We start from the raw sequence: 25,277 nt of genomic DNA on the forward strand, positions 1-25,277 counted from the left end.
ATTAGTCCAGAATCACAGTATTTAGGATTCATTTGGATTCTCATTTTCCTTGCTGCCAAAACTCTTAATTACCAGCTAGTGAGCCCTGTAAGTTCTCCTGTCAGTCTGATGTTGGAGGCTGGTTGTATGGCCCTTTTTCTGACCTCCTGTGATCATGGGCACTTTTTATCCAAGGCTGCTGCTTGGTTTTGATTATTAGTATCATTATTAATGTGCAACTTTTACCGCTGCCTAGTGCTTGCAGCCAAATTTAAATAAAATATCCCAGTTTGAATAGCAGTGACAAATGAAAGCTTAAACAGGTGATCACAGAGCAGAGTAATTAGCCAGTGCAAGGAAGTGGTTCTTTTATGTCAAGCTTGTCACTTGCCTTAAGGGTCACTTTTCAGTATGAGGTGCTCTGATATGCTGACAGTAGTTGTATTGTTGTTATGCCATTATAATTATATATGCCTACATATATATATATATATATATATATATATATATATATATACATATACACACACGTACATATAAAGGTAGGGGGGAGAATTACTTTGCACTTTGTGAAGTTTACCAAAGTCACTTGTGGATCACTCCCAACTTTGTTTTAGTTCTTCTGGTGACAACTATTGGTACTTGAATTAGGTAATGTGGCTTCTATGCAACCTTGTAATATTTGAAACAGTATCTAGAAATAATAAATAACAAATGGAGAGCTCCTGATGATAATACAGATGAGGAAGAAATTTTAACTGGAACAGATGGTATTTTTTCAGCCTAATTTGGATTTGGTATGTTATCTCCCTTTTTTATTTAATGTTCAGCCTTTTGTATCTCTGTTAGCAATTTCATTTATTGTATATGCAGGCATGACTAATATGTTGGAGCATGCAGGGCAGCATGGCTTGGAAGCAGTCCACAGGCCAGAACTTCCTTGCAGGACAATGATTTGCTTCCTATTTCTAAAGGACAGGTGGAAGGGCTATGTGGGCAATAAATACTTTGACACTGAATTTTTTCTGAGATAGCACTTTGTAGTCTCATCTAGACATAATGGTAGCATGGCTAAAGGATGAAGGGCATAGACAATGTTCTAGCAGATTCCTGCAATTATGGTGTGTTTATAAAGATGAGAAGTGGACCCATAGAAACATCCACTGAAGATACCACATTCTTCTGGTGAGAGATGAAGAGCTCCTGAATCAAAATAATAATTTATTGATAAATGCTAGAAGTAGGAACAAGATGATGCTGTGTAAGATCATGCTGTAATGCAGCCCACAGTGATGAGTCTGAGTGTTGGCAGGGATCATCTGGTCTGGATTTAGTGGTAGTGTTATTTGCTCTGCAAAATAAGCTAAAAGTTGGTTGTGAGAAAAATGAGCAGTGAAACAGTATCATCTGCACAGATCTGACATGAGGAATTTAGGAGTTAGAGGGCAGCACACAGTATGTCAAAAACAGAGGCTGTGGTTAAACCTTTTTCTCTCGGTCCTATTTCCAATTGGTAGTCCTCACAAGCACGGATCAAATTTAGCCTTAGAAAGCAAGAATCATTTAAAATTAAAGTTTCCTTCTTTGGATCATGTCTGAATTTGATCCCCATAGGATGCTGATCTAATATAAAGTAATTTAATATGTATATTTATTTTTTAAAAGTTGTTAATTTATGTTTATAGCATTTAAGTGTGCTTCAATACTAAGCTAGTACTGACAGTTGTCAGACTAGTTATGCTACTCTGTAAGAATTACAGAAGCTTTTGGTTTGGTAGGAATTTTTGCAGTACACACTGATATTCAGCTCTTCAGATTGCAAATTCTCCACCTCCTGTTTAAGAATAATTGTCAGAGAATATACGAAGGAGGGGAGGAAGGAGGAAATGTGGAGGAGAGAAGCTGCCCCTTTTTGCACAGCCTTATGCCCAAGAATCACAGGAGCTGGGGGCTAGTGGGGAGGAGGTTTCCTCAGACATGTGCTGATCCTTTGGCCCCAGATAGGAATAAAATACTGGCTGTAATTGGACTGTTTCTTGCCTTGCAGCAAACGGAGGGATGGAGCAAGGCTTGTGGTGGGATGGGGGCATAGCTCTGGCATGTTGTGCCTGGTTGGGAGGGTGGCACTGGCCGTGCCCGGTTGCAGGGCTCACAGCAGTTCAGGTCCTGCTCCATGCATCCTACTTGGCCAGTTCTGACGTCCTGCCTGTCTGTCTGCTACTGCTCTTTGGTTATTCCTGTACATGGCCAGAGTTCCTTGCAGCCTGATCCCAGTACTTCTGTCTCACTTCAGGTGCATCCTGGTGGTTCTCATCTCTCTTTTACCTGTACTGGTGTTTGATCTCTTTTTCTCATCCTTTATGTTTTCCTTGGAAGTGTCATTCCTGTGATTTTTTTCTTCCTTCTTCACTATTTTGAGAATGGTTGAGTGAGAAAGGAACAAGCAGGTAGCAAGTATTAGTTAAAATTAGTTCATCAGCTTGTTAAACTGACTTTTATTTATGTTTTAAGAGTTTCAGGTGCAATGTTTCTACAGTGTTTCAGTCTCTTATTCTTTGTCTTCAGGAGCTCTGTTCTCACATCCTCAGATATTTTCCTAGTATTCACATACTGTACATATATATAGATAGTACCCTCATTTTGAACATATTGTTCTGGAGCATATTGTCATACTAAAATTTGTTCAGTCCTTCAAGTCAATTTGTGAGGCTGTATATTTTTCCGGAGTGCTTTGAGCATATGTCCAATACTTTTTGGATTACACTTGGTTTGAAAAGGACTCGCTGTCTTTTAATTCGAGTTGTGCAACTCATGTGAATGTCACTTAGATGGTTGAAATACCCCTCTCCTGCTCTGTGCATTAGTGCAAAAATTAAGGCTCCATCACTTTTGTTAGCTGTTAATTGGAGGTTGGGTCACAGTCATCTGCAAGGAGCTGAGAGCATCCTCACCTCTGTGCAGGTCAGAGAGGAGCAGATGCGGGCAATCTCAGTGCAGGGAATGATTGTTCTCAGCTTGCAAAGCTCAGTGCAATCCTCTGGTCCATTTACTCAATGGGACCAGATTCTGCAAGGCACAAATATCTGGAGACCAGCAGGCCTGGTGAGACACTGTTGTACCTGAGCTGCTGTAAGGGTAGCATTTTAAATGTTCACAAACAGGCAATTTCTTGCTGAATTATGTAGACCTTTATGACATCTGTTTTCTCTCTGAAAGAAAGGTCAATAAGGTGCAAAAATGTCACTCAGTATAAATAGGCATATAGTACAATTTTGTTTTTAATTTTTTAGGATAGTGATGTGAACTTTAGTGTAGCTCTAAGGTAGCATACTTATCAGTTTTTTCAGATTTCCATTATCTTTTTAATTTTTGGAAAGTGGGGAGGTAAAATTTATTGTTGCAATATTTATACAATGTTGCTTTATTCAGATTGCATCTAAATTTTTTCCAGGTTAGCATTGCTGCTACTTTCTGTTTCTGCAATACACAAGCCTTTCAGGTGTGCTAAGAGTCTATCACTGATCTGATTTTTGACAAGCAGAAATCATGTTTTTCACAGTTTCTAGGAAAATTGTAATTGAAGACTTTTTTTTTTTTTTTTTTTTTAAGAAAAGAAAAAGATGTCTCATCTGAACAGATTTTGAAGAATCTGCTTGGAAGGGATCATGGTGGTTTTCTTTTTACTTTTTTTTTTCTTTTGAAGGAAAACATCTTGTTCCTGTGAAAGGACCCAATTTATCATGTGTTTTCCAGAATTGTTAGTATGTGTGAAATAATCTTTTAATTGGGCTCAAAGTTATGAGCAGAATAATGTTCAGTGCTGGGGCTGAGGGTGTTTTGTGCATCAGGCTCTGTGACAGTGGGGGTGAGGATGAGGATGAGGAGTGTTCATGGTAGGTCTGGACATTTCATGGTTCTTCACAGGAAGGTGAACAGAGCTTTCTTTCTTGTCCTTGTTCGTTTCACTCTTATCTGCTATCCTGGGAAAGAAATCTCTGGGATCATCTTGGGAATCTGTAAGAATGTGGATGAACTTGCAATACATTCAAATGCTGTCATTTTTGGGTTTTTTGTAATGCTAATGCATTCATTGCTGAGTGGGGAAGAAAAGATGTAAAAAGCTAAATAAAAATACTCCTAAGAAGTTATGAAAATTAAGTTTTCAATATAAAGCAATCAGAATTAGGTAGGTATGAATGAGATGGCTTCCAGTGCTGTAGGTGACCATACTTGTCAGAGTGTTTAATACCTCTCCAATCATTACATACTTTTGCCATCTCCAAGACCCCTTCTCCACGCAGTGTGTAGGAGCAGGAGTTGTGCCTGTTGGCTGATTATTTTCTCAGTATTTTTATGTCTGTGATACTCTCTTACATAGAATTTCCTATCAGCTGCTTCTTGCCCATCACCTGTGCCTGCCAGCCTCCCGCCCTTGTTCTTGCTGCAGCTCCTGCCTGTTTCTCAGCCTGCCCGTGCTCCAGGCAGGAGCTTTATCCTCTGTGTGGCTGCCGTGACCCAGAGGAAGGTGGGGAGGATGGTAGGAGGGTGTCTCAGCTGAAAGGAAAGGCCTGTTTGGCCCCCCTGGGTCTGACTTGCTCTGTGGAATGTCTTCTATCAGAAGCTGTTGGAGTTGAGGAGGTGAAGCCAGCTCAGGCTGTGTGAAATACTCAGAGCTTTGTCGCCACAGGAACTCCTTGTAGTTTTCTTATTAGACTTTGAGTGGCCAGGAGTGAATATATGGTGAAATTCACTGTGGCACAAACATTATAATAGATTTGAAATCCCTAGTCGAAACTAAAAATGCCATAGTTATGAAATTGGTGTTCAGATTACCTTCAACTTGAACAAAGCCATGTGCTTTTACCAGCTGTTAGTCTTGCAAACAGCTCAACAAAGTAAACTCTCTTACCTTTTCCCTCTATTCTTATGTTCCCTCAAGGCCTCTCTCTCCAACCCCAAAACAATCCAAAAAACCCTGAGGGCTGGCAGGCAGATGCTGCCAGAAGTCAGCTTGGAGTGAAGATCAAGGTGTTTGAAGATGCCTTTGCCACAGAGCCCTGGCTGTATGCAGGGCCACCCGAGTCACCTATGGAACGCATCTGTTTGTTTCAATAATGCTTCACTGCTTTATGTCGTTGTGTTTAATTCTGTTTTGCTCGACAGGGGAAAGCAGCTGAAAGCTTTGAAAGAGGCTTGGGAGTAATTTTGGTCTTCATCACCTCTTCAGGGTGTATAATGAGCCTACATTTCCATGGTGCCATTAATTTGTGAAGTTCCCCAAGGTATTTCTGAGTTGCTTTGGCTTCTCCAGCTGTGGCTGAGCAGTGGTGCAGGAACATGGAATCCATTGGAATGTGGTAATCTGCTTAACCATGTGCAGTAATGCAGCATAAGAGAGTGAGGACAGGGAGGGAATAATGCAAAAGCCAGTTGAAACTGAGTAGGCAGAATGCAATTGACCTCAGAAAGGTAGCAGTTAAAATGAGACTGCAGCTGGAGTGGGCACACATAATACAGGAAAAATACCATTTCTCTTTGACAGTTTCTAGTTCTTGTATCTGGGTATTTGGATGGCAGAAGTGGTCGGTCACATCATGTTTAGGCAAATGATTGCTGGAGAAAAGAGATGAGAATACTTTAACTTTTATCTAGTTAGCTGAAACACAGCAATTTCTTTGTCCTCATGTTAAACACACACACACACATATATATATGTTAACCTGGCCTGAATCAGTTGCTTTCACCAGTTAAGATGCATTTATCTGAGAGAGTCGGATTACAAAACCAAACAAAATAGCCTCACTGGAATGAACACTGCTTGAGCAGTAATGGGGGAAGATGTGTAGATTTTTTTGATTTTTCATTCAGAATAGTCTACATTTGTTTTAGTTTCCAGTAATATTTAAATATATGATGGAAACTTTTGGGAAAATATACTGTCATAAAGAAACAACTCTAGCTGATCATTGTGCAGTTTTCAAATAAATTTTATTTAATTTAGCTGTAATGAAGCAGAAATGTACACTTAGAGCAAATTTGATGCTGATTGTGGTTGTTATCTTTTCTCTGGAAAGAATGCTGATCTGTTCAAGAGCTAGTTATTTTCTAAGAACTGGTCAGATACAAAATATGTTAATGATTTTAAAGGTGAGGAGATGTGTAATTGGAAACCTGTGGGTAAAGTATTTTTTTTGGACTTGGACAGACACTTCTGTATCTTCCAAACTCACAGCGTTAGTTGAAAAGTAAATGTTACTGCAGATTTCCTTTTCAATGCATTAGTTATATTTAAACTAGATGTTCAATAAAGCAAATATGTTCAGGCTTTTGTCATCTTAACTGAAGATCAAGAACTGCAAATAATTTTAGCTAAAAACAATAAAAAATTGAAGAGAGGCCAGATATTTTTCAGTGCTGAGCTGCAATAGTGTAGTTATTGTGGCTTTGTCTGCTAGAACATAGAAGGTAAAGAGTCATTGCTCCTTTTCATGTACAAAATTGTGTTGTAAGCACCTCTTAAGTTGTTTTTTAATTTTTTTTTAACATAGTGTTCCTCTGCAAAAGGATCCAGTGACATACAATCACTAATTATGGTCAGAAAATTTGAGGGACTGATAATCGGCCAGCACTGACCTTTGTGAAATAGTCATAATTATTACAGAAAACCATGTTGAAGAAGGTGAGCAAACTTACTGGGTCAAATTCAGAGATAAATAAACAGAGAACTGCTGCAATGAACAAGATTTTTGGTAGATAATCCTGTGCTGCTGTTAGGGGCTAGGTTGGGATGCTACCTTAGATAGTGATTGTTTTTGTTTAGCTGTGATGGGGTTTTGTGTGTGCTTTGTCCCAATCTCTCTAGGATCAACATAACTTAATTTGTTGATAATATAGGTAATTAGTAGATAATGTGTAACTCTGCTGTTGCTTTGTGTGTTTACTTTCTCTCTTGGTTGTAATTAATGTTTAGTCTCCTTTTTAGTAAGATTTGTTTTCATAAGTTGTTTTTATTGCTCAGAGGAAATTGTGAATGAATAAAAAATATTTGGTGCTGGTTTGTAGTTTGTATCGTCACCTTTGGAGGGACCAGTGCCATTTTCTGTCAAATTGGTAACAAAACAGTGTGTGGCAGGTTGCTTCCTTTGTTTATAGGAGCTGTTGGGGGATCTGAATAGTTGTGTCTGGGTGCTGTAGTGGTAATAGTGAAAGGTTGTTTTATACTGGAAATTAAGTTTTAGCTACAAGTCGGTGATCTTTATTCAAAGGAAGGTATTGGGTGGATTGGGAGCACTTGCTCTTGCAGAAGGTTGTATGCCACTATAGATAGAGAAGTTGTATGGTCACAGAAATAAGAACTGGGTTTTCCTACACTCATGTATCCATTTAGAATGACCCCTTTAAGAGATATTAGAACCTGCACTAAATCCTGGAAATTTGTTTCATCTAGAAAGTTAGGATTTTCAAATTTCTTGTACTATGCAGGATTACACAGCCTGCTGATACAGCGAGTTGCCATGGAAATGGAGACATGCAGCTCAAAAGGTACGTGCTGGGGTGCCACACATACAGAAAGTACCTTTTTACATATTAAAATAAGCTGCTCCATGGAGTTAGCAGAATTCTTTGCTCTTGGAGTCTATTTCTACCAAAACATGCAATGGTATTTTATTACTTGGCCAAAAAACTAGTGGGTTTTTGTTCCTGCAAAGGAGAAGAAGAGAGAGAGTGCTTCATAAAAATAATGTTGGAGCGCACAGAATGAATCACAGTATGTATATTTTTGTACTTGCTAGGTGAATTCAAAGGCAGGGCACAAAAGACTATTTCTCCCTCCTAGGAACTTAAGGCGTAGGTGACTTTCTGTCTGCATAGGTGACTTTCTGTCTGCAAGTGTGGAGCCTTTTTGTCCCCACTGCTCTGGACTTTGGTATGTGACCTGGCACTTAGTGCAGGGAAGTACTTCAGAGAGCAGCAAAGCTGGTGACCAGTGAGTGAAAATATGGATTCCAAAGCTTCAAAGCCAGCAGTGATGTCCATGTGCCTGCCCATTTGCTCTGGAATGGCACGGTTTTGTCAGAAGGTGGGATGGGATGTCCTGGGAGATCTGCCTGGTTCTGCAAGCACACAATGATCAACCTTCAAAATCTTTAGAAACTCACTTGCTTATTTATAGTTACTCAGGTGTAATTGCACATAGGTTTATAATTAGGTGCCTGTAGTTACAGATGTGCTTGCAGATTTAAGACACCCCAAGTGAGGTGTAAGGAAGCCCTTAGAGATGGTCTAAATGCAGTTGTTGCCCCCTTGCTCGGAGGTTTGCTCAGTCATTGCCTCGACCCCCAGGTTTTGCTGGAGTGCGAGGCTGGGTTCTGCTTGGCTGTTTGGCAGCCGGGGAAGCAGCAAACAGTCAGGCTGCTCTTGGCTGCAGTCCTGTGGCAGATGAAGATGTTCTGAAGGGCTTGGAGGGCTCAGGCTGTGCCTGCAGTGAACAAGCCTCTCCCTCAGCGTGAGAGGGGATTAGGGTGAAAGCTGTGTCACATCCTGGGGTGTTGAAATCAGGCCGAATTGTTAGTCTGTGAACTACCATCTGCTGGCCATCCACTTAGAGGACTGAGATGAATTTAATGGTCAGCCTTCTCTATTGAACAAGCCAGCCAGGGTAGTTGGCACCATGGCAGTATTGCCCTGCTGCCACTGAGCATCCTGTACTCCGGAATAACGGGTTTCTTCCCAAAGAAGAAAAGCTGTCTAGCTGACATATTTCAGGAGCACTGCTTTTGTTGAGATGGATGAGGCGGATTTTGATCTCTGGTGGAGTGATGGCTGGTTGTTCCCTTGCTGTCTCCATACCTCTGAGTGAGGTTTTGTGTTTAGAGGAGCTGTGCAACCACTGGTGACTGATTCAGCAGTTTGCTCCCAGCTGGTCCGTGGTGGCTGCAGTCGCAGAAGCTGAAATGCACTTACGCAGATGAAAACTCTGTAGGTCAGATGTCTGAAGCTAGCAAATTGTAGGAGAGAATGTGCTTTGTTTGCAAGTGACTCGTTGGGTTGAGCTATTTGGGTTTCCAAATGAAAGTAGTGACTATGGTGGTTGAGGTTTTTTTGGGTTGGCTTTTTTTTTTTCTTTTTTTCTTTTTTTTTTTTTTTTTTTGCATATGTGGTATTGAAAATGGAAACGCATTGTAGCCATTTGGGCTAAGTTTTAAATTTCATCCATTGCTTATTGATGTGTTAATCTTTGTAGTGTGCTGGAATATGAAATGCTTTTGATGTATCCCATGCTGCTCTAATTAAAAGGTAAATACTTTTAACAAGGTAGATTTTTTTTTGTGTGTGTTTGTTTGTGAAGAGATGTTGTTGCATTTACCAGATAGCATTTGATCTCTGCTTTGTTGTTAAGAATCACTTAGGACTGACTAATCAGAAATACCTAGGTCAGAATTGCTATCTCAGAACATTTTATTTATTATGTAGTACAATAATTGTCTGCTTACTCCAGAGTGTCAAGTATGAGCTGATTCCTTATTTCTTCGACTTGTTTTGTGTTTGGAATGATCCTCTGCTGTTATTTAGGTTGAAAAGCCCTAGCCATAGTGTAGTTTAAGTTTAGTACAAACACAGAATGAAGAGAAAAATCATTGCTATTGTGATATAGAGTTCTATATGTAGTAAAAAAAAATATTTTCAAATGCAGGCCTGTATGTCTCTTCCTACATTACAGAAGTAAAATTCTGTTACAGCTGAGTGTAATGTGTTACACTTTAGTGAAAATGATGCCTTAGATATTACATGCCTAGAATATCAGAAGTGTTTATGGTTTGAAGTGCCTGGTTTGGCTACTGAAACACAGAAGGGCAAGCAGTAAGGGTTTAGGTGGAGCTGTAAAGTGACCATTTTGTAAGATGATGTGCCACTATGATTTTCCTTTGGCAGAGAAGACCGCTGTTGGTTAGCCTCGTCACTTGAGAGGGAAATGTTTTAGCTGTGGGAGACTCTTTATTTCTTTTAACGATTTCTTCTTCAAGCCATCTCTGTGAACTCACAGGAAACTTTCATATAATTACAAGTCACAAGACACTTGAATGCATCCTCTGGGAAGTGAGGGACTGCTGGGAGTAATTCATGCGGGGAACAGCCTGTTCTGGGCGGTCCCACCGCTTGGCAGTAGCGGGGAGGAGACAGTTAAGGCTTTTACAGCCTTACTTGAATAGCAGTTGGCTGAAATCCTTTATCTCAAGCCTCATATTGTGTTAGATAGTGACCAGGAAACATCGGGATTTATATTGCCAAGTTGCAGTGATTAGTGTAGTGTTATTCCTAGAACTGCAAAATGTTCCTACACTACTGCACTTTTAGTAAAGCATTTATTGCATGAATGTTTTAAGTTGTATTGCTCAGAAATGCTGAAATCTTTTTTCAATTACTTGTACATATTAAAAAAAAAATCATTAAAATTTACAAGGTAAATGTGTTCCTCTTTTCCAGACAGTAAGGAAGGTGATATAGTTTAGGCTGAAGTTGCTTCTGTTTCTGAAGTTTCATCAGTTACAGATAACAGAAAAAACGAAATACATCTGGTTTATGTTCACCAGACATCAGGAGGAGTGGATCAAAACTCTGAAGCTGGCTATTTATAGCTATTTACAAATATTTTACTTTTAAAAAGTAATATTCGGAACAGGAAAGAGATTATTTTCCTTCACTTCTTTAAAAGTTTTTTTTTCCCCCCTCACATACTGTGCCAACCATGGGTCTTATTAAATTTTCCAAGTTCTCCAGGACATAATAGTTAAATGTTTTTATGCCAATTAATATTGACAGGAAGTCAGTTTGAACAGCATTGGAAAATGGAAGTAGTTGGCAGAACTAGCTAATTTCACTTAATTTCCTTTTGCTAAAAATATCTCTAAAAGAAGCTCTCCTTTTGAGATACAATGAATGCTTGTTTGACTGTGGTTTAGAATTGATTGTGACTCTTGTCCTTTAACTGAAAGGGCTTGAAAAATATGCATAACCTTTTGAAACATATTTAACTTCCTCTCTAGTATATGTTGTTATACAACAAAATTTTACATACATGTTTGACTTGATGTATGTGAGTAACTCCATCAGCCTGAGTGATCTGCAGTAGGGATCATGTAGAGCAATTGATGTGAAGTTGAACATTTAATTTCTTTCTAGGTAAAATTAAAATTATTGCTAACCAAGACAGTGAAATGCTTGCAGATGATTTGGAGCACTTGCACTGCTGAGCTGCTTTCAGCAGCACTAATCTCCATCAGTCTTTCCTTTCTGAGGCTCTTTCTAAACCTCCTCCAGCTGCTGTGCACATAAGAAATGAAACAAATCTCTTGGTGGGTCCTAAATTTGATTAAATGAAAGCTCAAGAGAGCAGCAGCCCTTTGAGTATTTTTCACTTCAGTGACTCGAGGAGGAGCAGTAGCCGTTCTGGCATTGCTACACCTCTGTTTTCTGTGTATTATGGACATTCAGAAACTGTGTTAGTTCTGGATTCTTTGTGTTACTGTTTCATAATGAAAACCTTGTCAAGCCTTTCGGGCTCCCACCCTTTAGTCAGCTGTGTTTTTGCGTTGGAAGTCATTGCATGTCCTATTACTGGCATTTTACAAGCGTGTAGATTATACATTGCTGAGAAGAAGTTTTAAATATAATCTAGTGAGGTTAGTAATCTTGGGGAGAGGTCAAATTAATGGATGGTGTAAAAGCCATGTGGAAATCTTAAGGATAGAACCAGTAAAGAACTTCTAGTAAAGAACTGGCTTTTGCTGCTTTAGAAAACTCAACAGTGCAGAAAATTTCCAAGTAAAGAACTGTTTTTGCTTGCTGCTGCTAGCATTCAGCCATGGTTCATTATAACAGAGTTGTCCAGAACACAGGAATTGGAGGCAGTTTTGGGCTTCTTTTTGGTGGGAGGGGTTCTCTTTTTTGATATTACAGTGTCTGTAGCTCACTTGGTGATGCTGCAGCAGTAATGAATCAGGGTGAAGGACTGGAAGGCACCTCCTGAGGCAGGTTCTATTTTGAGCATTGTTACTATACAGATGGATTTACAGCTGGGGTAAAGGGCCTTGTCCTTCTGATCATCTTTAAATAGATTTTATTTACCTTTAAAAATATATGAATGAATATATATATATATATGTATATATCAAAGTGGACAGCTTTGTGTTCTCCATGTACATTTTTGTGTTTGAAGGTAATCATTCACAGCATGACCATAGTTAAAAATGGTTACTTGAGCTTTGCTAAATTGTTTGTATTTATAGTACTTGCTCATGGCTTAAGTATGCAAAATATTATTTAATCGATTTTGATTACAAGCTTTATAACTTGTGCAGAAGTTGGAATGCAGGACAGTAACACGGTTCCTGTGAAGGTTTTAAGAGTATTTAAACAAGGTGCCTGGGAAACACGGGACCTTTCTTCAGCAGTGGATACTTCATATCAAAGCTAAAAGGTGGACTAATATGGAGACGTGAAATTATTGTTGCCATTGATTGTTTATTTTTCTTCCACAAAGACACATTTGAAAACCTTCCCACATTACTCAGAATCATGAAGTTCTTGGGCGTGTTGTGTGTTTTGAATTGAAACATGAAGAAAAGCTATTTTCCATGATGCATGATGATTTTGTAAAAATGTAAATGGGTCTTTATAGATTTGAGACATCTGTTCAGTTATTAGGTTCATTGTAGTCATTGAGGGGGAAAATTCAAGATATGGTAAAGATATATTGTGTCCTACTCAAAGAGAAATTCCTTCCTAATTTTGCTTTTCTTGAAGCATAATATATTATTTCTTCTGGGCTTTGGGCTGACTTTTTGATAGGTGTATTTTAAAAATCCTTGTGCTTGGTTCTTCAAAGCACGTGAATCTGGTGAGAACGTTCTGCTCCACATGAAAAGCAGAGACCTGCTGTTCAGAGCTGGTCAGAAGAGAGATTTCAAGGCGAAGTGTTTGTGTTACTGAGCATATTAGATTTTACTGTAGATTGAACTGAGATTCTTTTGTTCTGAAAGGATAAGCCTGTATGGGTTCTTTGAAGAGGTAGACACTTAAAATTATAGCAGATATTTATTGGCTGATTGGGCATTGAAGGAAGAGAGAATATTCATGTTGAGGACCAGGAGGTTATTGTAAGAACTAGGTAAGACATAAGATGGTGACTCAAATATAGTACTGAAGGCAGTATTATGTTTAAGAATTGTGATTTTTCTTCCCTCACATATACTAATTAATACAGTTCTTGTACCACAGTGGATCTTGTGAGTCATATGTGTAGTATTTTTGGTTTAGCCTTGGGTTTTTCACTGACATTTGAACAGAAGGACAAATCATTAACCGGAGTTAGTGAGCACAGGTAGAATTGATGTAGAAACACTCAATATTTAACTGGAAGTTTTATATTGACACTAACTTTGGCTTCTCTTCTCTATGTTCCAGAAATACTAATACTGAGCGTTTGACCTGATCCCTACAGCTGAATCTCCTGATAGTAGGATTAGGAAAGAGTGCCTTCAGAACCAATATGTAGCAAATGGGTGTCACACCTCTGAAGCTCCTCCCTGGGTTCAACACTTGTGTGTTTTAAGGATCCTTGTTGCCTCAGCATTGAATTGTTCTTGTGGACTTCAGAAACAGATTTCATGCGGTGCTTGCTGAACGTTGAGTCACCATGAGTAGTAATCTAGGAAAAGAAAAGGACTGTAAAGAGAAGGATCCAAAAGTCCAATCGTCAAAAGAAAGGGAGAAGGAGGCAAAGGCCTCCGGAGGATTTGGGAAAGAGAGCAAAGAAAAGGAGCCTAAGACCAAAGGGAAAGATGCCAAAGATGGAAAGAAGGACTCCAGTAGCACGCAGCCTGGGGTAGCTTTTTCAGTGGACAATACGATAAAAAGACCTAATCCCGCCACAGGTACTCGCAAAAAATCCAGCAATGCTGAAGTGATCAAAGAGCTAAATAAATGCCGGGAAGAGAATTCTATGCGCTTGGACTTGTCCAAGAGGTCTATACACTTGCTTCCATCAGCTGTCAAAGAGCTGACGCAGTTAACAGAACTTTATTTATACAGTAACAAACTGCAGTGCCTACCGGCAGAGGTGGGCTGTCTCGTGAACCTGGTGACGCTGGCTCTGAGTGAAAACTCACTCACCAGTTTGCCTGACTCTCTTGATAACTTGAAGAAACTGCGCATGCTTGACCTGCGGCACAACAAACTGCGAGAAATCCCCTCGGTGGTGTACAGGCTATGCTCCCTTGCCACTCTGTACCTACGCTTTAATCGTATAACTACTGTGGAAAAGGATATCAAAAACTTGTCAAAACTCACCATGCTTAGCATACGAGAGAACAAAATCAAGCAACTACCTGCTGAAATTGGTAAGTGATTATACTGACTGAAACTGCGATGCTGTTTTTATGTTCACTGCAGTTCAGTTAATTATACAGAGACTGTCACTTTTCCAACTGCACTTTATTTAAAACTACATAAAATTATGCTCTTGAGCATACTGTTCCACTGTTAGTCAATACCTTGTATATTTTTTTTAAACAACAAAAGCCCTTTTTCTTCATCTATCATCTTAAAATCAGATGTGTATTGTTTTCATCTTTGCTTTGTACTTTCACATATTGTGTCTTGAGAGCCCAGATGGTTTAAAAAAAAAGAGATACAGGGGCATTTTTTATTTTAAGATGTTTTATAAATCATTTATGAACTGTTCCAAGTTATAAACACATTATGGGCATGTTACAGAGGGGTGTGACCACAGTAATACAAGGTAGAATAGATAGCTATTACCATGAGCCAGCCGTTGGGTGCTGTAACAATTAATCTAGGTTAATGATTTGTGCAAGTGTCTGCCTTTTATAAGTCATGAATGTATTAATACATGGACTCTGCAGTGACCAAATGTTGTACACATGGCTGATGATTCTTATGATTTTGTAATGAATAGTATTTGTTTTTCCAAACATTGTTACCAAAGTTCAAAAGATAGTGAACTAGTGTGAAAGTGCATTATTATTTTAAATGATTTATTACACAAAATGTGCTGGACTAGCTGTATATCAGAACTTCTGTGTTGTTCCTAATATATATTGCTTCATGGAAAATGTCTTTATAACACTGTTCTCAAGCAATGTTTGAACAATGTGTGTGCCCTATAAAAGTGTGATTCTGTTCATCAGTAGGTTTTTTTCTATATGTCATCAGTTTTTAAAATGCAAGTATAGTTTAGCCCTTTTAGAGGGTGGGGGAATATAAACTTCACACAATTAAGAAACTGCTTTGACTTTCAAGTGTGAAAAAAAAAGCCTTGTGAAAGCCTTTGTGACACTGTGAGTAATAACTCCCATGAGCTGTTTCCAAAAGCTGCTGTGGGACTTTCCTGTTGTCCAAGCCAGTGTGTGAGTGTGTTGCTACTGAAGTGGCCCCTATGGTCACCAGTTTTGCAAAGCTTGGGAAATGCTCTTGTTTGTATACCTGATAGATCTTTCTCAAGTCGGCACTGTTTGCTCTTTATCTGACATGTTGATACGATAAATACATAAGATAATGTGTTCTTGATGGTGGGAACTCCTGGACATGCCTGAAACTGCTAATCCAGTTACCAGCAATGCCCAGTACAGCGAGTTTTGTCCCTGGTAACAGGAGTGAAGGAATGCAGTGGTGATGCCAGCTGTTGGTCTGAGCCTTTGGCTCCCTGTGGCAGCTGCTGGGGATGGATTCTGCTGGAGCCACAGGAACACTTCTTCCTAGGCAGAAATGAAAGGGTTGATGTGGTATGTTTTCTGATCCACATGATTTTTGAATTGTCATGAGCACCTGAGCAATCCTTTGAATTTCCCTTGGGAGATTGAAGGAATTACAATTTTCGACTGTTTTGACACTTCAGTTTAAGTTCAACAGCCTCATTGGAATTTTTTACTGATCAACAAATGGTACTGGAAACCATGGGGCTGATGTTTACAGAAAACCCAGCATACTGTGTGTTTCTACATTCATTGAAGAAATTGTGGCCAATTTAGCTGGTTGAGCTGTTATACAATTGTCAGTATTTTACCTGGTTCTGATTGTGGCTCAGTTATTAGTTAATCTGCAAAGAGCCATCTTCTGAGGTTCAGCTGGGGATAGTGCTGCATAAATTTAAAGTAATACTAGTAGTTTGTGAAGATAAAACTTCTGTGAGGTGTTGGATCCTAGTGTTTGGTGTTGTGCTTCAGAAACTTCTCATGTGTATTTGATACTGCAGACATTGCTGCTGCTGAAACCTCTTTATTTCTTTTGTTTATTGAATATGGTTTACATGGAAGTATGTAATGTCTGTATGTGTTTGTTCACAGTAATCTTGAAAGATCATGTGTAACCGCTTTATGGGAAAACTAGTAGGTACTTGTGTCATGAACATGTGACTTGTTTCTTTCTTTTGTATTTTTTAGTTGTCTTGATATGTGTACAGGCAGTGTTCTCAGTTCTCTATAAAACCCTAGCTTGAGAACATTAACTGCTTTACTTCTGTCTTTGTATCCAGCAGTTAGTCCTGCCTTTATTTGAATTGTGATAATGCTCATGTGCCTTTTTACGGGTCAGCACCTCATTGTGGAAGGCCTTTTAGAAGTACAAATGCAAGACAACTGTTGCCCTTATGAAGACTTTCAAAGGGAAATCATCAAGTCCAAGCATCCTTTCTTATTCAAAGTAAATTTCTCTGACTAGGTTGCCTGAAATTGAATCAGGTGAAAAATAAAATTAATTGGTGTTTAAGTAACACAAATAATTTAAACTGCCCAGACACATAGTACAAGCATTTGAAAATCTTTTTCATCAGACTAAAACCAGATAAGGCAGTTTAACTTCTGTAATTGATTTCTACTCACTTTCATGTTACTTTTCTTGATTAAATACTTGAATTGAAAACAGCTGAAAAATGAAACTACTGAGAACTGTATTTCTGACTTTCCAGTGGAATTTGTTTCTTTAAACACTATTTCTCTACATTTCACTTATGCACTTCAAAAAAACCCTTCCCTAGAAAGTCTCAATGCTTTTAATCCCTTGTATGTTTTATAATACAGTATATTAATATTATAAACTAGCAAGCACTCGTATTATCAGCTTGTAAATAACACAGAAATTTTTGTTGCTGCAGAATGGAAAGTAAAATGAAGCCATTATCTTTTACAAAGCAATATCATGAGGAGCATTTCAAATTCTTTTTAAAAATGCCCCATTGTTCTAAGGCCTAAGGCTCACAATGGCATGCTAGTGTGCTTGTTCATATTTTTAAAAATTCAAAGCTTATGTAACGTGCTGACTTGTCCAGAGAGGAAGAGTCTTGCAGCAGTTAACTACAATGTGTTCATGTTGCTGATCTGGTGCACACTGTGCAAAGAATCCTGGGTTTTCTTTACTTTGTCTTTTGAAAGTAGATGTGCTACAAAAAGGTTGGTCTGGACAAAAAGAAAATTAAAGATCCAGACTTCAGTTTGAAAAATGCTGCTATTGTTTCCTCAGAGAGGGATGGCATTAAGACTTACCCTGGTGCTACAGACTTGTGATGGCTTTCACTGTTACTAAACAAAAATTTGCAGGTTTGTGTAAGAATAAGTCGCTTTCCAACTTTTGGACCTTGTTACTTTAAAATAAAGGGTCACCTGATTTATAAGCAATCATCCCGTTGCTTTTCTAGGAATCTTTATTCTCCAGCCTTATTAAATGAAGTTTATTTTCCTTCTACTCTTACTGAAATAAATTGAATGCGGGATGTTTAAGTGCTCTGAGAATTGAGACGTTTCTTCCAACACCCAGCATGTCTTTGAGTAGTTGATTTTTGTGCCAGTGATGTTCCATTGTTCTGAGATGCAGCACTTTCTCTCTGTTGCCTACCTTTGTTCTTAGGTGGTCCTGGAAACTGCTTTACAGCTGACCTGTTTAAGGTGTTTGTTGTTTTGAGGAAAACCTGGAAGAGGTGAACCTGCCAGCTCTGAGCTGCTGTGAATAAGCTAAAGTTTGGTTCTATGTTGGACTTTAAACTGTCTTTAGTAGCTAAACAACACAAACTTTAATTAGGTGGCTACACCTGAGGAAAAGTTGCTTTGCATTTTAAAACGAGCATTTTAGTGAGAAAGAAGAAGTGTTATTATCTATAGTTACTAAACAGATGTGTGTGTTTCTGGTATTTCTGGTCTTTCCCCCCCCCACCCCCCGCCCCAGAATTAAGCACCTCTCATTCCATGGCATCCAGTTGCTTTATTATAGGTAGATACATACTAAATAATTTCTGCTTGTATTTATCAGATTTCTCTTAACACTTTTCTTGCAATGTCTGTATTGCTTCTACATTTTAATGCAATTTGAAATTATTTCAGTCGACAAGAGTAGTAAGCTGAGGTCTTGTCATGCATCATTGTATTTTCAAACATAAACATACTTGTTTGAATAAGATGTAAAAATACTTAAATACTCTGTTTTGGTTTTTTTTTTTTTTTTTTGTGGGTTTTTTTTTTTTCCCCAATGTTTAGCCAAAAGCTCTGGAGGTGAATTAGTGGGAGTTTTCATGAAATGGATGCACTGATGTATAACAGCTTCATGATACTGGAAGTGGCAGGATCCACTCCCCTCCTGGCAGCTTCCCAGATGCGACGTTTGTCGTCTGTTACTGTAGGTAGTTGAAATCGGTGTAGTTTCAGACCAGCCTGGAACTGGTGCGGGAGAGCATGAAGTGGAGCAGGGAGAGCAGGATGGCGCTTGGCCCGCCCTGAGCCTGGGATCAGCAGGGCTGGCTGCAGCCCTCTCCGGTAGGATTGCTCTTGTGTATGAGCTCTCAAGTGCACTGCAGGTGCTCTGAGGAAGGGTGGATTGCTGTCTGCGGAGAACTGTTGAAAATGCAGCAAATTTCATTTTCAGAATATTTTTATCCCTTTCCTGGTACTTTCCATGTCTTGTACCACAGAACCTGGTGTAGCTTATTGGAATCCTGGCAGCATGCGCTCAGCTGCACCGTACTGAAACAATGTTTTTATGTATAGTGGTGAGAATCCATTGATGAGAGTTTCTTGATGGCACAGCTACTCTGTTACTCTTTCTTACAAATTGCATCCTACCTAACAGTGGTGATAAAATGTTTCAGAGTGCGTCTTGCCCTGGTTCTGACTCTAGCCCTAAGCAAGCATGTGCATAGAAACAGAAAAAGTTTATATTTGAGGCTTAACCTGACTCCTTGCCCACATACAGCTATTTTTGCGTCAGGGATTTCCTGAGTGTGATGCAGCTTGTTTCTTTAGTAATTCTCAGTACACTCTTCTTCCAAAGGCTTGGCCATTTTTTTCCTTTAAACTCCTATAAATGCCTTTCTTTAGTAAGGTCTGTAAGTTTGCCTTGAATGTTGTTCCTGACCATAAAGGTCACTGTTACGCAGATGTTGAATATATATATATATATCCATATATACACACACACACAAGCACACCAAGTGCGAGGCAGAACTTACCTGTTCACCTGGCTGTTCAATCTCTGGTGGCATCCATGAGATAAAACCTTAACAGAACGGTTTCCATGTGAAAACTTTCCCAAAAGACAGTCTGGAGGGATAATTGTGGGGATGAGTTAACAAGGTGGACACCAGCTTCATCTCCTTATCTGGTAAATTGTCCATTCCACTGAGATCAAAAAGTGGAAGATTAGAATGGAAGAATGTGAATGCTTTGGTGAGTCAGGCAGTCAGCATGAGAAGGATGAAAACCAGAGGAATTGTTTTGGGACGAGGCCAAGCAAATGTTTCAGTTTGCAGGCTGTTACTTAAGCAAGCCTTTTGCATTTCTTATATTTGGAGTTTTATTGCATTCCTCCATGTTGTGTTGAAGGAATTGTTTTGCACAATCAAGTTGATAATATTTTCTTTGCAAAGACAAGGTTGCATCTTATACCAGTTTTGAATATTTTTATCGTGTTAGCATGCACAACTCAAATAGAAATAATATTGTCAACTTGGTTGAAATTACATTTACGTAGTTTCTGCAAGTTTCTCGAGACTCCAAATATTGTGTTTTCTGTCTGTGAATGCAACTCCTTTTCTGGGGAGAATCTGGTCAGGGCTGTTCTGCAAGGGAAATATTTTTAGAATGTAATTCAGGGAATCTGCCTACACCAGACTAGGAATGTCTTTGAGACTCTCTTCTCTTCTTCTCTTCCCCCATCTACCCAATATTTAGATAATTTGTGGTTTCTTCACTGCTTTGAAACTCTTTTTCATAACACTTGCACCTGTTTTGTTTTCAGTAGTATAGACAGTGGACCAGATGTGTGCAGCCACATTAGTTCAAGTCTACTCACTCCATGCCGAATGTGGTGCCTCCTTATTAAATGACTTGTTAGTTGCAAAGCTTTTCAGTGATACTCTGAATTTCATTTCCCTTTTTTTTTTGTTTTTTAAGCAGAGCTGATAATATAGAGAAATATTTGTTTACATTATTTGTATCTAAGAACACCTTCTTGTGCTTCAGCAATTTGAAGGAAAAAGAAAATTGTATTTCTGGGCTTAATTGGTATGGTAATGTCTGCAAATGGTAGTTGAGAATTCTTTAATATATTTTTATTTTAATGTGATCAAAGCATGAAGTTGTGAACAGGAGTGGAATAAATATAGGCATTGATGCATGTTGGTTGGTCTCTAGAAGTCAGAGATAATGACTGCTTATTTGATCCATTTCTGGTGGTTTTCTTGAGCTGCAGGAAAAGTGTGGAACTCCTTTTGACCAGCTTCAGCTTTAGTATCTGGGTTCTGATTCTTGTGAAAGCTCTTGTGGGGATGCAGTTTTGTCTTGTCAGCTAGTCAAATTCCTCCTGATTACATTTTCTTCAGACTGGCTTTAGGATAATGATAAAGTAGTCCTGCCTTTTTGATCTGCTTGCAGAGCTTACTGGGATGATGCCACAAGTGTAATTCCTGTAGATGCTGATAGCTTGTTAGAAGTCCAGGGTTTTAAAATTTAATTTTTTTTTTCAAATCAATCCTGCAATTATTTTAACTGTTTGTTATTTTAATAAGTACTGAACAGAGGGAAAAAGTCACTTTCCTCAGCCTGCCCTTGCTAATGTCCCCTGGAAGGTGGTTAGCCTTTATTATTTGAGAGCTTGCTCCACATTGAAAATGGATGGGGTCCAGATGTTACCCCAGGTTCAGCATCACCAGGACCCCCATGTCCTTCCCTGCAGAGCTGTTTCTCACCTCCTGGCACAAGGTTGTAGCTCTTTACAGGGTTATTCCCTGCTAGGTGCAAGACTTTGCCTTTGTCTTGGCACTCAAATGAGTTTCTGCTGTCCACCTCTAATCCTGCTTTGAGCCCTTGCTGAGACTTTTCTCTGTATTTTGCATGTTTGTGATTTTGTTTGAACATGTTTTTAATTTTATTTGTATTTGTTGCTTTCAGTTATAAGCAATAAATAATAAGTCTTTGCTGTTGTGTCTTGTTGAAGCTTGTTTTAGAACAGATTTTGAGTCTTTTCAGCTGAGGTTCTGTGGTTTTGAGTGGTTCCCACAACTAGATCCTGGTGTGCATTCTGCATATTGAGAATAATATTACTGTACTTATTTCTTACTTATATGAGTGTTTTAACTTTGGTAGTCAGTAAGTTACTCATGACCGTATTAAAATTGTATTCCTTCTCCTTGGTAACTCTTCTGTGTAAGTTAGAGTTGTGCAGTAATAATTCAGAATAGCTCTGACTGCTTACCTCTTCTTTTGGCAGTTGGTAATGCAGAACAAAGAGCTCAGGCTGTCAGTCACAGTGATGTACTTGGATTTCACAGAGAGGCAAAAGATTCCAAAACTCTAAAATTGTACTTAATTTTTTTTTCTAAAATCAGGAAACCAGTCCCAAAGACTTTTTATAGACTGAAAATTCTTTTTTATTTTTATTTTTTCATTTGGCAGCAGAGAACCAAGAGAAAGATGAATAACTATGAAAGTTGTGGGAACTGTTTATAACTTGTTCCCAGCATTGCTGATTTTGGATAATTAATACTTACAAATTAGCTTACGACCAGTGTTCTGACACACCAGCCTGAAGTCCCACTAATATTTGCATTCTCCTCTTCCTTCTACTTTCCATAAGAGTCTTGATCCTCTTGCTGTGTCATCTGGTCTAGGATTTATCATGTTGTGAAGGATTTCATAATATTCAATCTGCTTAAGCATGGGCAGGCATGTCATTAATCCAGTGGAAAACAGGCTACATTACAAATTGTGTTTGCCGTCCAAGAGTGGTGTCCACTGCCTGAATTAGTGATTGGAGACACTGAAGCCTCTTTGCTATTGACCTATATACTCTCTCCAGCTGTTAATTTCTGTGTACTTTGGTGTTTTTTGATGAAGCAGTGTTTTGTGTTTCATATGGCCAAAAAGTTTTTTCCAGAGTTTTGTAAGTCAGGGCATGTAACCTGGCCCTCTTGTCATAACAGGCTTTCAAAGCTGGCCATGAAATGGGACTATAATTCTGCCTCATTATGCTAAAAATATTAGTCATTTCATTGTCCTGGTTTTCTTAAAGCAGGTATATGTAGCATTGTCATATACAGCATTTATTCTTTGTGTGTAAGAACAAGTGAGGTGATTGCTCACTGCACCTTTTTAGGGATTGTTGAGGTGAATACTTAGCTGTATTTTAACAAGTTCTTTTTTAAATGGAAGGTGGTTGGAGTCTTCACAAACTATCTTCTCTGAAAAATGCATCTGAATTGTGTGATTTTTTAGGGCCTTTAAAGTACAAATTTTAAAAAACTGCATGCTACGCTGTAACTGACTGTTTTGTGAAGATTATTTATAGAGAAAATGTTTTATATTTTTCACATGAGCATTGCTCCTACTTTAAAATCTTTTATTGTCAAGCCAACTAGTACATGCAATTCCTGTCTGCTTTCTCGGCCGACTTTGAGCTTTAATTGCTTTTTTTTTTCTTTGCAATCACAGTGCAATATAGTAAAAAAAAAAAAAGGCAATAAACTTCTCCCCTTCAAAAAAACTAACTCTGAATCCTAACATCCTCCTAGTTTATTTTTTAATTGTTGTGAGGATGCTTATCCCTTCAATGCAGTTGCAAGTAGTCTATAGAGAATCCTTTATTCACTACTGTGAGCTTAGAGCTTGTCTGTTTTGGACATTACTTGTGGCAAAAAGAGTTAGTTCATTTAACCTGTGGTTAGTATTTCCCTAAAGCAGTGCTTGCCTTATTGTAGTGATTTTGGGAGTTTGAACAGTATTTTAGTGAAGCGATGCAGGAGGTGTCTGCATGACGAAGAGGAATGGGTTTTTCTTCAGGAAACTGCTTTCTGGTTAAGGCTGATTTTGATCTGCTGCACATTTCTAGCTGCAGTTTTTATTTCTGTTAAAACAAGATAAAAACGTGTTTCAGCAAATTTTAGGTAGTAAACAAAAAAATTGCAAATGTTGATTCTTTTACTATGCATGAGATCATGAGCTCCTTACTCATTAGATGTTTTCCTTTTTGTACCTGAACAAACTTTCCTTTAGGAAAAAGATTGTTGCTTTTTTTTGATTTTGACATATGCTTCTTACCCTGGCAAAGCAAAAATGACAGATTTCAGTTGTATCTTGGTGAAACTTTTTTTACTTTTTTTTCCCCCCGAGAAGCATTTCCTCAGTACAGCTGCCACTGTTCAGACAGTAAGAAGGACACTTTGACTCAGTGAAACATCAGCTCCTGGGAAGAGCATTATGCAGAGGGCTCCAGTTCGGCCTCTTTGCATTTGCAGATGTTTTCTGTCGTGGCGGTGCTCATGCCGTGTGTTTGTGCGCTGGAACTCCTGACAGAGCTGCTCTTGTGCGCAGTGCCGTGCACAGCGTGGCCATTCACAGGGCGCTCACTCAGCCGGCCAAGGAGCTGCCCCCGGAGTGTGGCTGCTGCCCGGTGGCCCCGCTCGCCGTGCCCAGAGCCCTCCTCATGCCACGGTGGGATGTGTTCAGTGCTGCTGGCCACATGAACTGTGCTGTTGCTGGACTCAGAGCTCAGAACAGAGAGCTCCTCACCCAGGAAAACAGAGCGTAAAGAGAAGGCAGGGCCGGTGGTGCTGGTTGGCCACAAACCAATGACCAGCATTGGTTTGTAAGGGACTGGACCCTTCTATTTCCTTATTCCTCTGTTTTCCTACACTTACCCTTCTAAGCTACATAGATTCCTCCCTTTCCTGTTCCCTAAAGATTCCCTAGCTACTCCAACCATCCCTGGTTGCTCTTTTACCTCACAGAAGGTGTTCAAGCCCCGCATGCAGTGACAGCCCTCAGTCTGCGAGGTGCTCTGAAGATCCTTTCCATTTACACACTGTCTCGGGTCTCACACACACTTGGACGTGCAGTATTTTAGTATTTTAGTGTTTTAGCTCTCAGGCCACAGCTGAGAGATCTCTGTATGCCTTTGCATGTGAAGATGTAAAAAACCATTTAGCTCAGTTGATTAGAGAGAGCATGGTGCTCATGACACCAAGGGTGTGGGTTTGGTCTCCCTGTGGGCCATTCACTAAAGAGCTGGACTTGATCCTGAGTTTTTCAGTTAACCTCATTATATACGTATTGTTAGGGTTGTGAAGTGATTCGGAGACTGTCTTTCATTGTTATCTCAAATAGAGTGCTTAAGTTGATAGGCTGGGTTCATGCTCTTCACTTCTGTGATCTGAGTCTCTTATCGAATCACCCAAATGTTTTTCACCTTGTTAAGCATATTGAATGTAAGATTTTTTTTGCCATACATCATGAATGATTTTTTTTTGCCATACATCATGAATAGCAACAGGAGAAATGTACCTTGAGTGATTTTTGTTGACTTGCATGCTCTCTGTTGTGTCTCAGTAATTCAAGTTAAAGTTTTGAAAAAATTGCAGTGCCAACAGCATTTCATCTCCCTTCTCCTTCTACCCTTAGAGTGGGCAATAAACCCATTTTGATGCTGTCAAACTATAAGTACACTATAAGTGTCCAAGAACAAGATTCCTTACTGAGCAATGTGAATTAAAAGCTAAATATTTCTGTATCTCTTGAAGTCCTTTCCTTAAGTCACTATGCTTCATGATAGGACTTTTACTTTTGATTTCTGCTTTGAAGTCTAAAATTTGTTCTACAGTCCTCAATCTGTTTTAACATTCAGTGTTTTTATTAAAGGCTTACCAGTGTTGCTTTTTAAAATAATGCCTGCATCTTTAATGTGACAATATTAACTATGGCTATCCACATTAAACTAAAGTGTTTGCCCTTAGTCTTCTAGAGAGA

The 25,277-nt window shown here is 39.0% G+C and overlaps 1 protein-coding gene across 2 annotated transcripts in view; it reads left to right on the top strand.

Moving 5' to 3' along the window:
• SHOC2 (SHOC2 leucine rich repeat scaffold protein) overlaps positions 1-25,277 on the top strand; it is a 62,541-nt gene that overhangs the window by 10,525 nt on the left and 26,739 nt on the right. For both annotated transcript variants that reach the window (XM_068198031.1, XM_068198032.1), the window contains exon 2: positions 13,444-14,378. In XM_068198031.1, coding sequence (XP_068054132.1) covers positions 13,676-14,378 — 703 coding nt within the window. In that variant the 5' untranslated portion in view covers positions 13,444-13,675. The remainder of the gene's footprint in view (positions 1-13,443; positions 14,379-25,277) is intronic.

The sequence above is a fragment of the Anomalospiza imberbis genome, chromosome 8 (genome assembly GCF_031753505.1).
Source record: "Anomalospiza imberbis isolate Cuckoo-Finch-1a 21T00152 chromosome 8, ASM3175350v1, whole genome shotgun sequence".
NCBI lineage: Eukaryota > Metazoa > Chordata > Aves > Passeriformes > Viduidae > Anomalospiza > Anomalospiza imberbis.